The 13,800-nt window shown below is 36.9% G+C and overlaps 2 protein-coding genes across 2 annotated transcripts; both read left to right on the plus strand.

Moving 5' to 3' along the window:
- Window positions 1-232: 232 nt before the first annotated feature.
- Window positions 233-3,692, plus strand: LOC143575859 (uncharacterized). Its single transcript, XM_077060120.1, has 4 exons — window positions 233-1,693; window positions 1,799-1,945; window positions 2,092-2,208; window positions 3,045-3,692. Exons 1-4 carry the CDS (start codon window positions 233-235, stop codon window positions 3,660-3,662), a joined length of 2,343 nt encoding a protein of 780 aa, XP_076916235.1. The 3' UTR covers window positions 3,663-3,692.
- Window positions 3,693-4,772: 1,080 nt separating this feature from the next.
- On the plus strand, window positions 4,773-9,328 carry LOC143575860 (phosphatidylserine decarboxylase proenzyme 1, mitochondrial-like). The gene is made up of 12 exons (XM_077060121.1): window positions 4,773-4,908; window positions 5,405-5,493; window positions 5,567-5,620; window positions 5,693-5,758; window positions 6,813-6,873; window positions 7,029-7,138; window positions 7,267-7,520; window positions 7,597-7,703; window positions 7,880-7,947; window positions 8,071-8,148; window positions 8,714-8,836; window positions 9,162-9,328. Exons 1-12 carry the CDS (start codon window positions 4,773-4,775, stop codon window positions 9,303-9,305), a joined length of 1,290 nt encoding a protein of 429 aa, XP_076916236.1. The 3' UTR covers window positions 9,306-9,328.
- Window positions 9,329-13,800: the final 4,472 nt, after the last annotated feature.

Raw genomic sequence — 13,800 nt, forward strand, 5'->3', positions numbered from 1 at the left:
TATTATTTATTCATCACATTTCATAAAGCGCAGTGTGTTTCGATAAGGCCGAAAGTAAGAATATAAGGTGTGGGAGCCACAGCCACATCATCAAAGTCGCAATATCCACGCTTTTAACACCATCCCTCAACCCCGCCATTTAAACCTTCAAAATTCCCCTTCTGTTTGCCCTAATTACTCTCTTTCTTCTTTCTCTCTAAAACTACATACATACATAGATACCTGTGTCACAATGATACCCCACTCCTACGCCACAGACGCCCAAACCAAATCCACCGACCTCGCCTCCTCCATCGCCGCCGCCTCCTCGCCGGACCAAATCGCCGCCGCCTGCGCCGCCGTCGAGTCATTTCTCCACAGACACTCGCCCGACCAGTCCCGCTGGTTCTTCTCCATCACCTTCCCAACCCTAATTTGCAAACTCTTCGGTTTCGACGAACACAAGCTTCAAAACCCTAATGCCTGGATTGACGTCTTAACGGATACCCACCTCTCCGATAAGCTTTTCAATCTTCTCTCTCCCTCTGGCGTCCTGTTAAATTCCGTCACGGCTGTTGATAGGCTATCACTTGTTAAATACGTGTTTCCCATGGAACGCCTGCCCGAATGGATTCGGTTAACCCTGCAAAACGCTAGTTCAGGTTTATGTGATGCTTTACCTGATTTCTGCCCGTTATTCAGAGGCAGGCTTAAAGACGGTGTCTCGGTTTCGCTTCAGTTAAACATTTTGGAGTATTACTTGTTTTGGTTTGCTTACTATCCGCTTTCCAAGGGAACTAGTGATAATTGTGCTACGGCTAGCTCTAGTGTTAGTAAAAGGTTTAGGTTAGAGAATTGGGCGTCGGTGTGCTTCGGTAATAATAAAACTCGCGGAAATGAGCCGAAGAATGGGGACGGTGGTGGTAATTTGTATGTTAGGGTTTTGCGTGCTTATCTTCGTTTCTTTGTGCCGTTGAATGATTTGAGTGCTCAGTCGCCTTACCGGAGTTCGTTGCTGCATTACTCTTCGAGTTATAATAGTTTGGTTCTTGAGAATGCAGAGTTTTTTGTTCACACACTTATTCATTTCTGGATTGTGGATAATGATTTCTCGCCTTTGGCGGTTAAGCAGTGTAAGTCGCTTGGTGTTGTGCTTCCGATTCGGTCTGTGTTGGCTGAACTGCCTCCTACTGCTGGTTTGGGTGAGGTTGTTAATGTGTTTGTGAAGTATTTGAATTCAAGTTTAGTTCCAAATAGCGTCGAAGTGTGTAATCAGGTGGAAGTCAGTAAAGCCGTGACTTGGAATGGGACTGGTTCTGTTGATATGAAGTATAGGGATATGTTTTCTGGTATGGGATCTCTTGGTTATTGGAACTCTTGTGTCCAGAGGCCACTTTACAGATACATTTTGAGAACGTTTCTGTTCTGTCCAGTGGAAACTTCGGTTAAGAATGTGTCTCAGGTGTTTTCCCTTTGGGTGAACTACATGGAACCGTGGGCGGTTAGTTTGGATGAATTTTCAGAGACTAGTGAAACGAAGAGTGATTCTATGAAGGAAGTTAATGTGCCTCATGCACGTGAATATTCATCATCTTGGCAAGGCTTTGTGTTATCAAACTATCTTTTCTATAGTTCTTTGGTTATGCACTTCATTGGGTTTGCTCATAAGTTCATTCACACTGATCCAGAACTTATAGTGCAGATGGCATCAAAGGTTTGCTCGATTGCTCTAATTCTATCATGATAACCATTTTGTTGTAATGTGCATCTGTGCAACTGCAAGTTCTTGAAAATATGTCTGATTGGTTGTTTTCTGCAGGTTGTAAACATATTAACATTGTCTAAGGAACTCATGGATCTCATAAAAAACGTAGACATCGTTTTTCATTCCAATCCAGCAGGATTATCCAAATCAATGCTCAATTCATTATACAGATTCGTTCCTTCGATACGTGAACAGTTGCAGGTAATTTTGCACTGTTTGTTCAGCAAACATGTTGAATGAAAACCAACTTATGCAGGTTTCAGTTACTTAGTGATTCATTTTTTGACAATTATCTGGAATTTGGATATGATATTAATGTGTAGGAAGTTTGAATTTTGATGTTCTAGGACTGGGAGGATGGCTTATCTGAAACTGATGCTGATGGATCGTTCTTGCATGAAAACTGGAATAAAGATCTGAAACTATTTAGCACCAGTGAAGACGGTGGGCAGCAACTTTTACAGGTCTTGTTTTTGTCCTGTTTTTGTTACGCTTATCTTGTTTAGTCATTTAACTATATGTTAGGCTATTAACTACAATGGTAGGATTCCTAATTTTGAGTCCTTTTTTTATGAACGTGCCAGACAGATAAAATAAAGAAATTTATCTAAGGAAATTGGTCGAACAAGTCTGATGGCACTTGAAATTGTTAAATATATGCACAGGCTTGTAAGCGAACCGAATGAACAGGAGCAGGGCATGTTCGTTTTTGTTCGTTAAGTTAATCAAATACCAACAATTAAACAAACGGAGTTTTTATTCGTGTTCATTTGTTAAGAAAATGAAGTGTGTTTGTATCTGTTTATGTTTGTTAATAGCATAAATGAACTGCTCACGAACGTAAATGAACAAACATAATTGCACAAGATGGCAAACATCAATATGTTGAAACTAAAAAGTTAATAAAACTATACTAAGTTACAGTTGGTGATATTTCAGTTTTATAAATCTATAGAATATATTATAACAAACCTAAACTTTTAATGAACATGTGAACAAACAAACATAAATTAATGTAGATTAATAAACATAAACGAATTTAAATGATCGAACATAAATGATTGAAAGGGACACATGTTTGTCTGTTTAACTAAGTGAACAGCAGAATGTGTTTATGGTGGTTCGTTTATTAAATAAACGAACTTCCTCGAACAGTTCACTGAACGTTCGGTTCATTTACACTAAAGCATTTTATTACAGTTTTAATCTTTTTAGAATTACAAGTATTTTAGGCTCAACACGACCCGACCTGGCCTATTCGTCACCTGTTTACTGAACAAGTCTTTTGTTGTTTGTGCAGCTTCTTGCTCTGCGAGCCGAGTCTGAGCTTCAAGTCATCTCACATGAAAACCTTGCTAACAACCCACAGCTTCTAAGTTCTTTAAAGGCCCGAATGGGTTGCTTATTTGGCGGCAGTATAATAACATCTTCTCCTATACACGCAGCCAGCAAACAACCTGAAAAGTCACAACATGAAATATTCCGACCAAGAACCGCTGGAAACCGCCCCACAACAGACATCAGGTACAAGGGTGACTGGATGAAGAGACCAATCTCCAAAGATGAGGTGGCATGGCTAGTCAATGTTCTAGTGAAACTTTCTGGTTGGTTAAACGGTATTCTAGGACTCGACTGTAGGGAAAATGGGCATGTGGGTCCTGCTACATGGTCCTATGTGGATGTTTCTGGTGATGCGAGTACTAATGTTGATGGGGCTAAGGATACTTTGAGACTGATGATGCATGTGGTTTGTTGCTGGGTGATGATGTTAGGCAGTGAGGCAGTGAAGTTGATGAGACAGCATGGTGTGAGGGTGAATTTGAGAATCCTGGCTTCGAAGAAAATAATGGCGGTGGTGGTTATTGCAGTTGGGTTTAGTATTCTCAGGAGAATGTTTTCTAGGTTTCATGTTGGGTGATGTTAAGTTGCTTTGCTTGCTTCAGCAGACTGAAGTATATGTAAAGTGAAGAGAAAGATGCACTAAAACCTTATATACATTTGCATTATATAGTGCTTAAATGTAGTTGGATATGTCATGTTGATGTGGCAATGTGATCATAGGTGACAAATTTTCATGTAAAAACACAGCTCTTTTTTCATTTTTTGTTTCTATAAATCTAAGCTCTTATTATTATTATTATTATTATTATTATTATTATTATTATTTTAAAATACAACTAAGATTAGTTTTTAAGTTTTGTACAACACACGAGGGGCTTATTTTGTAAAGTTGTGATTAATTGCGAGAGCTTTTGGTAAATAATTAATAACTAGTTTGGAGAGGACGATCATGGGTCAGAAAACTTGGTAGTCATATTTGTGTAGCGATCCAAGACAAGCAGAAACCAAGATATGATAAATACATTTCGTTTTTGTTTCATATAATTTTGTTAGTCTGTTTGGGGAAATAGTTTATTGGTTTGATCGTTGGCGTGAATGGTTGGCCACAAGACAATAGGGCAGCGACAGCTAATAAGAGAGCTGGCTAGATAGCAATCGATGGTATGGTGGCGACGGGCGAGGGTGCTCGGCCATGCCATGGACAACTAGAGTGGAAATGATTTTAAGCAATGGCATGGAACCAACGGTGATACAAGGATGGTTGCTCGGCAGCATTGCCACCTGAGCTGCCGGTTGTAGTATGCAGGATAGGATAACTAGTGGTCATGTGCCCATGTGGTGGCCTAGCGATGGTAACTGTTTACGCTCTAGGCCATGCCCAGAATTCCTGGGCCAAGGGGGAGCAAAATTATGGGCCCTACGTTTTTGAGTTAAGATATTTAAATGGGCTTAAAATTAGGTAAAGGGTTACAATTTTTTTTGTTTGTTAGAAAGGGCTTCAAACAGGTGTATTTAGAAAGAACAACCCCTTCCTTCTTTAATTAACGGCACACCGACTGACATCTTTATTAGAAAGAACAACCCCTTCCTTCTTCAGCGGCCATCGCTAGCTAATAATAATAATAATAATAATAATAATAGATACTCATAAGTCATAATATCTCTGTCCTTGAGCAGAAAAGAAAAGATGAAGTTTAGGTTGTCGCCATTTGCAGCAGCAATCTTCAATCATCATCATCAGCAGCGTATCCGCTCTACTACCTTCTTCTTCTTCTTCATCAGGAGGAATCTGCAGACTCAAGCTTCCTTCAGCAGCTCTAAAGGTAACCTGATTAATGATTTGGAACCCTAGGTAGGTTCCGGACTGGCCTGCTGTAGAGTTCCTAGCTTAGATTAGACAGAGGGTGGGTGACCAGTGGCGAAGCTTGCACTAAGACATGACTCAAAATGTATACAATATTTCACAAACGAAGGGGCCGTGCTCAAATTTTCGGCCGAAAACGGCTAAATTGACACTGCGTATGAAAATTTCGGCTGAAAATGGCTAAATTTTACACTACGTATAACAAATTTCAGCCGAAAAAGGCTAAATTTTACACTACTTATTGTTATACCATCCGTGCCCCTCAGAGACACTTAACTTGCTTTTTTTCAAGAATCAATAACTTAAGTGATCATAAGCCGGTCAATTAACCACCACAAACCGGTGTTGACCAACTCAAACCGGTTTAGGGTTGTGCACCTCACCTCTGCTAGTTATCATTTTCGATACCAATGTTGCCTTGTTTCAGAGCTGATTGTTAATGCGTTGCGTTGCAGGCAATCCTTTTCTGGTGCCTGGTGCAACTGTGGCAACTATATTCATGCTTGGAGCTCTTCATGCTAGACGTATGTACAGCGACAAGAAAGTATGTCAAATTTGAAATTAATTATACAAGACATGCATGTATACATATTTTCTTACATGGCATGCATATTCAGATTCAAGAGGCAAAGGAAAATGGAATTGAACTTCAACTCCAACCAGATGTGAAAGTATTCTTTCTATCTTGATTTCATTTTGTATTATCTATCTTGCCTTTGAGTTATACTTCTTGCTAACTGTAGGCTAAATTTCTGAATATGTTGCCTTTGCGCTCCATTTCAAGGTTTTGGGGAGTTTTGTCTGGCACGGTAAGTATGGGCTTCTTATAACAGAAAATATTACTTTTGTTGTTAAGTTAGAAATATTCAATGGGTTAATATGCAGCATCTGTTTCTTTAACATCCAAAGGCACCACTTGATTTGTCTTCTTTTTATCCCTTCTCAAGACAGACGGTGTGTATAGAGTAGACACTGTCTTTTTCTAGAAAATGTGATTAATTTGTTACATACTTTTAAATTCCCATCTTCAATGTAACAAGTCAACAATGATTTATGATTTACAAGTTTAGTTGGGTGTTGAAAATGCTGGTTCATCAAGTTTGCAAACAACTAGTTGCATGAATCATAGTTATCAAATGCGTCAGGCGAAGTCAAGGCGCATAGGCCTTGCCTAGGGCCTAGGCACAAAAAAAGCGAGGGCCTGAGGAAAAATAAGCGCACTTAAATAAAACATTTAAAACATATTATGTATATTAAAAATAATACTATTCTTAAAATAAAATAAGCAAAAGCTATTATATAACATTTAATATCATTTAATGAGTGCCAAAAATTCTAAAATTGTCAAGATTCAAATGCGATTCCAAAACTTGAATAACAAAATGTATCAATATAATGCCTTTTGACTTCTCCTAGATCTAAGTTTCAATAGCAACCCTTGCGTTTCTTTTGCTCGGCTTTTATGTTCTCAAGTTCTTGGCATAGACAATGCCGAAGCGCTCGCCTAGGAACTAGAAGCGCATTTATTGAGTCTCACCTGAAAAATGGGCCTAGGCGCAAGAAGCGAGGGTTTTTAATAACTATGGCATGAATTTATATACTAATAGCAACTCTTGGTCATTATCACAACAGTAAGCATTGTCTTAGCTTTTACATTAAACAACATAAGTATAAAGGTAGCCTAATATACTGTACCCGGGCACACACTAATACACTATGCTGAAAGCAAAGCTGATGGAAAATTGTATGCACACACTATATTTTGATTATTTGTCATTCTTCCAATAATATTTTGATTATTCATTAATGATTTATCCCACTGTTTTGGAGTTAACCACTTAACCTTCTGTTGTTATTTTCCAGGAACTTCCTGTTTGGCTGCGCCCTTATGCACATAGAGCTTGGGCCCGTGCGTTTCATTCAAGTATGTTATGCCGATATGGAATACTTAATTATTCATTTATTTAATTTGTTCCTTCAAAAGCAAACACATTGTTTGTAAGAGAGCAAACAAAGACATTTGGTACATTTAATTTCAAGTAACAAACTAACAATTCCTGTTTCTACTTTTAATTTTAGACCTGGAAGAAGTGGCGTTGCCTTTGGATCAATATGCATCAGTTAAAGATTTTTTTATTCGCTCTTTAAAAGAAGGCTGCAGATCAGTAGATTCTGACCCACATAGTCTGGTAACTGGTAACCAGCTGCTTGTATATCATATAGTTATTTACTTATGATTTGTTAAAACTTGAAATTGCTCGTCTTCATAGTACATACAATGATGAACTTGTTGGTAATCTAACTTCTAAAATTGTAGACCAGTCCAGTTGATGGTACCATTGTAAGAGTTGGGGAGCTGAAAGAAGGTGCTATGATAGAGCAAGTTAAAGGGTTTTCCTACTCTGTATCTTCCCTTTTAGGTGCAGGTTCATTTCTCCCTCTAATGGCTTCGACAGACATACATGAACAAGATGACAGTCAGCAAGAAAACATTATCAAGGATGATAGTTCCAAATCTTGGTGGAGAGTTTCATTAGCTTCACCAAAACTTAGGGAATCTTCTTCATCACGGTAAATGTTATATTTAACTGCTAACAGTTAATAATATTACCGCTCATTTTAAAGATCGTATATTGGCTAATTGCAGACCAATGAAAGGCCTTTTTTACTGTGTTATATACCTGAGGCCAGGAGATTATCATCGAATTCACTCACCAGTTGATTGGAATGTACTTCTTCGGCGCCATTTTTCTGGTAATTTTAGTTGTAAAGTTGGGTTAATAAGCTAAAAATTTAAGTTGAATGATCAAATGTGGTGGCAAAACAGGCGGATTTGTGAATCGACTAAAATACCCTTGCTATTAAGAGAAGTTAAATTCATATTTGATCAACTTAATCTACTTAACTTATGGATGCCACTTTTTCTTCAGGTCGGTTGTACCCTGTGAATGAGCGCGCTACGAGGACGATAAAAAATCTTTATGTCGAGAACGAAAGGGTAATTTTGGAAGTCAATTATAAATCCTCTGCGCTTATATATATGTGTTCACATGTGTTTGTATAATGATTAGTTTAATGTAATCATGTGACAGTTTTTTGCTCTTGATAAATTTGTTACCAGGTTGTACTTGAAGGCAAATGGCAAGAAGGTTATATAGCCATGGCTGCAGTAGGTGCAACAAATATTGGGTCTATTGAGGTTGTAAAATCTCTTTGTTTATTCTTCCTTTCAGTCTTTTTTATACGTTTGAAATGAAACAGTACAAGCGTTTCCAAATGAGTTTTACTAGAAGTGACAAACATGTTAAAAGGCTCATTTTTGCTGGTAATAGTACAAGGTGAAACGGGTTGAGTTCGGTTGGGTTGATTTTGAGTTTTTGACTTGACCTGTCAAAGAAATCTGTACATGGGCACATACTTTTGCGTTAAATATTGTGACTAAAATAATCTAAATCCTTGAACAGAATAAAGTGCAGTTGGTAACTTTCAACTTGGCTTATTGATCACTCTTTTTGGTCATTTTCGTACCTACCGCTCAAAATTTGTAATAATATCATATTTACCCATCCGCCAAATATTTTATTATATATGTGTATTCAAAACACTTGAATTTTATATTTACACGTTATTTAAAATAATATGGTCCTGAAATAAGAAAAGGGTATTGATGTCAAAGAGTATGAAAATGATATTATTCAAGTTTTGAGGGACAATTTGTTTGAGATTAAATAAAACCAGAATTGACATTTTAAACTATATTGCAGCTTTTCATTGAACCTGATTTGAAGACAAACCAACCGAGAAAGAAGTTGCTACAATCAGAAGCTCCTGAAGAGCGGGTGTATGAACCTGAAGGCACAGGAGTGTTGCTCAAGAAAGGAGACGAGGTTAGATTGTTTCATTAATGCATGCTGAAATAAAAATGTGCTATCAGTTGAATTCTCTGTCAAGGCAATTTTTAGAGGAGTTCACAATTTGAACCGCTGGCTACAAATTTGAGAAACAAAAAATCAAACCACCAAACCGCCTGTCCCGCCACCCAGCTGGTTAGGCCATTTAATGGTTTGGTTTTGCCGGTTGACTAGTTTTTACCTATTTTAAATCATGAGCTTGTATTAAAATAACAAAGATGGTCCGACATTAATTAAGTGCATACCAAAAGTAAACAAAATAAAAGTCGGTGTTGATGGTTGATATGATTTGTGTTTACAGGTAGGTGTGTTTAATATGGGATCAACAGTGGTGCTAGTGTTCCAAGCCCCTGCATTGTCATCATCAGATTTCAGTTTCTGTGTTGAAAAAGGCCAAAAGATACGGATGGGAGAACCGCTAGGACATCTTCAACGATCAACATGACGACGGATATGTTTGATCTACTAAAAAGAAGGGGCAAAGTTTTGTTATAATCATTTAGATTTTTGTTCATATCCAACGGTTGACGTTTATATTTGAATGGAAATGTTTCTCATTTTTCATATCGTTGGACACATTATGGAAAATTGGTGTTGGCTGTGGTTTGGGAGGCTGGAATGTGTAATTTATTTCACTTGGTGCTAAAGCTTGAGTTAAACCAGAATATAACATACCTTTAAGCTCAGCTCGTCACACATTGAGTTGGTGAGATGAGTTCATGTAAATATAACACAAACGGTAAAACTACAAAGTTGTTTTATTATTCAAGTTTTACTCTACAGGTTTCAAAATGCCCAAATGGCCACCAAAGCAAGTAGGATGATTAATTTAGGGGTGTTCTCAAATTTAGGAAGAATAATCACATTACATCTGCTAATTTACCTGTTTTGACTCGTTACTTAAAACACCATACATCAAGCCATTGGATTTTCTCGTTCTTGCACTGCACATCGGTCTAATAAAAACTCAAAAGTATGCAATTAAGTGAATTTGATCTTAAAACAATTACATTCCATTATTTGTATGTATTACATGCCTTTGCATCATCTCTATATCAGAACTTTGCTCCAGAAAGAATGACCACATCCTCACTTTAGTAAATATTTCACCAATACCACATTTAATATATGGCCAACCTTTTTTCTTTTTTTTTTCCATAAAATAATTCCTAAGTCCAACCCACCCGTTTGACCCGACCCGACTCAACTTAAATCCACCCACCCCAACCATCTATCTCCATATTCAGCATACAACCCCCCCAACTTCTTCCTTCTTCATGCACATGATCCACACCATTATCCCATATTGGTCCGTCTTCAAGAGCTTGATTTGAAGAAATCCCACATATTCAAAGAGCTTCTTGCAGGTTACAACAAACTTAAAGCCAAACCCACTTCCAATTTCATCATTATTTCTTCAATTCACTCTCAAATCTTAAATTTCAAACCACACTTCCAATTTCAATCAATTTTGATGTTTTATTCCAAGATTTAATACTAGGAGGGCCCACCCTCACCTCTTCCGCGCTGGTCGTCCCAACCACTCCCCCACCGACGGCGCCCACCGCGCCCCTTCTTTCCCCTTTAGCGCCCCATAGCAACCAGCCTTATAAGAATTACAGCGTCACACGAAAGTTGATGGTACTATACTTTGGGTACTAAAATGTTATTATATATTTTATATGTATTTAACTAACGATTTTGGATCAAGTCCGAAACGTAACGGGTACTTATAATTCGGTAAACGAGCTCGTGTCAACAAGTCCATGATATGACCAAATATAAGAGTAAATTTAAGCTAATAATTAAAATTAACGCCCAACTAAAGTTTATATTAACTCAAATAAATATTAAGATCACATCTAACAAACTCAAAAGAAACGTTAAGGGTGCTGGGTGGGTACAAACAAAACACATGTATTCATAATTTCATAAAGGGATGTACTATGATCAACAATGTAAAAAGTGGAATGGTGCCAACATCTGTTTAACAATCCTGATTATGTTATGACACCGACACGAAACCATATATTGGCATAAGACAGTGAAAGGATTAAAAGAAAAACATCTTCACCATCTTAACTCTTGAATGGAAAGATTATTTAAATAAATTCTCCATCAAAATGGTGAATAAAGTGAGTCAACATAAAAGATGCTTAAAATAAATTCTCCATCAAAATCATGAGTTAATATACTAATTAATATGTGTTTATATATATTAATGTAAGGATTGCTAGCATGAAGAAAGTTGCATATTTGGCTTGATGAATGTTTTGTTTTATCACATTTGCGCTATTATACACATCGGATGATAAATTATTGATTGAAGTCATAGGAGACAGGGGCATTTGGTAATAATTTTGTTAGTTTTGATTTCGGGTCAATCTGATAATTGGTGATTCAATTATGAGTCAATCTTGGTTTTGGGTCAAATTGATAATTTGGGACAAGGGCATTTTTGGTAATATTTTTGTAGTGTGCAATCGTGCATTTTTTATAATTTACACAAACTATATATTTACAATAAAGTATATTTTTCTATAATTAAAATTACTCGTTTATACACTTTCATTTGAAGATAACTCAAAATCGACCTGTTTGTATATCTTCATTTGTTTTTCTTTGTTATCTACACCTGGCACTTTTGCTCACCCCCTACTTTATTCATATTCCAAATCATAATTCACGTTTTTTTGGGTTGATTTGAATATCCAATGTGATTGGCTCAATGCTTGCAAAGTTTATGATTGAATGAACAGGTTTGAGGTATCGTCATCGTCTTCAGAATTAGCAGCAGTTCATTATCTTTTCTTAGGATTTTGTTTAGCTTCTTTTATTCTGTTCTAGGTTGGTGATCTTGTATCTCCACTTAGAGAGCTCGCTCATATATATGCAAATGTTGCATATCAGTTATGCAAGGATGAACAAGTGAAACTTCCCAAGGTGTACATGTAAATATCCCATCCACGGTACAACAGGTGATCATGTGCTTGAGTGTGTGCTGCTGGTGCTTGTGTTTTCAATGTTTATGGTTTTAAGCTCTAAATAATTAGAAATCCTAATGTGATCTGAATAAACAGTTCTACTTGTAATTGCACCTCATACAGTATGTTCTTTGACACAATAATTGTAAATATTTTAAAACCCAACCCGACACTTATCCCATTGAGTGAAAAGATTAAAGTATAAGATTCTCCATTATAGTTTGAACTTTAAATTTTAGCAGGATAGTACCATTTTATTATGGACTTCCTGTATAATGATTAAAGTTTTTTAGGAAATCTGATTCATGTATGAACTTGAACTCCCATACATCATCTTAAAATTCTTGTGTGAACTCTTACACAATGGTGTCCTGTATTATACCTCCCTTTACAAATTTTCCAAGTGATATGGTAAAACAATGCCTTGCAAACTTTCTCTTGAAAGGTGTGATAGTTTTTAATAGCAAGTGTACTTATTTATTTTATTTATTTATTTTGTTAATATGATACAGTTACTGTCTCTAAAAACAAAAAACACCATTATCTTTTATAAATTATTATTAAAAAATATATTTGTTCAACCAGTGTAGTACACAGATACCTAACCTAGTATGATCAATAACGTAAAAAGTGAAATGATGCCAACATCTATATAACAATCCTGATTGACTTATGTTATGACACGAAACCATATGTAGGCATAAGATAGTGAAAGAATTAAAAGAAAAGCATCTACACCACCTTAGCTCTTGAACGGAAAGATGCTTTAAATAAATTCCCCATCAAAATAGTGAATAAACTGAGTAAATACACAAGAAAACTAGCTTTAACCCAACCCGTGACCTTTTGTCCTAATCATTCCAAGCCACGTTAGACGCAGGCATGCATGTAGTTTGATATAATAAAATACACATACATTGAAAGAGTTTTAGCACCAAATGAACTTAACATTATACGACCCTGCATAAATGTCACACCCCGTTAAGTGAATTACGGAAGCGTAAAACAAAAATGCAACAGATTCAACTGGTATCAAGTATATTGTTCATAAAGAAGCATTACTAACTAATTTGCAATCGATTACATTGTTCTAACTTCTTTTACAAACTAGGTGTCACAATCAAAACTAGTCCGTCTACACATCATTTTAACTTGAATGCTTGTAACATATTACATAGCATCGATCACAACTCAAACAGATAGCACATAAGCAATCTACTCCACCTTTCTGATTACCTGAAAAGCATGTTTAAAAGCAGGTCAACTACGAATAGTTGGTGAGTTTCATAAGTTTTAATGAAATTAGTTCTGCGTACCACAAAGTCATAGTTTGCATGTACGCACGTATATAAAAATGTATTTACTTTCGTATACATGTACAACCGTATCTTTGTGTGTACATATGCATGAATGTAAGTTTATAATATAAATTCGAATTTACGATAAAATCGTGATTGTTTGTTTGTATTACGTGTTTCTAAAATCCGTGTTTAATCAACCACTGTGGCCCCCTTCCGCCCACAACGGTTCTACGTAAAATCAACCACTGTGGCCCCCCTTCCGCCCACAACGGTTCCGCGTAACATCAACCACTGTGGCCCCCCTTCCGCCCACAACGGTTCCGCACAGTGTATACACAAATAATTATTATTTCCTACACCACATTATTCCCTACATCTATTCACATAGCATGTATATAAACACACACATGTGTATATATTTATGCACATATATAGTATTTATCACGTATCACCAAACACTGTGGCCCCCTTCCGCCCACAATATCCTCGTGGCCTCCACTGCCCACGTTATCCCCATGGCCGTTACAGACCACGTTATCCACATGGCCGTCACAGACCACGTTATTCCCTATGGCCGTTACAGACCACGTTATTCACCCATGGCCTTTACAGACCACGTTATTCACCCATGGCCATTACAGACCACGTTAATCAC

This window comes from Bidens hawaiensis, unplaced genomic scaffold (genome assembly GCF_021521415.1).
Source record: "Bidens hawaiensis isolate Kalapana, Puna unplaced genomic scaffold, B.hawaiensis_p1.1 tig00027765_1, whole genome shotgun sequence".
NCBI classification, from domain to species: Eukaryota; Viridiplantae; Streptophyta; class Magnoliopsida; order Asterales; family Asteraceae; genus Bidens; species Bidens hawaiensis.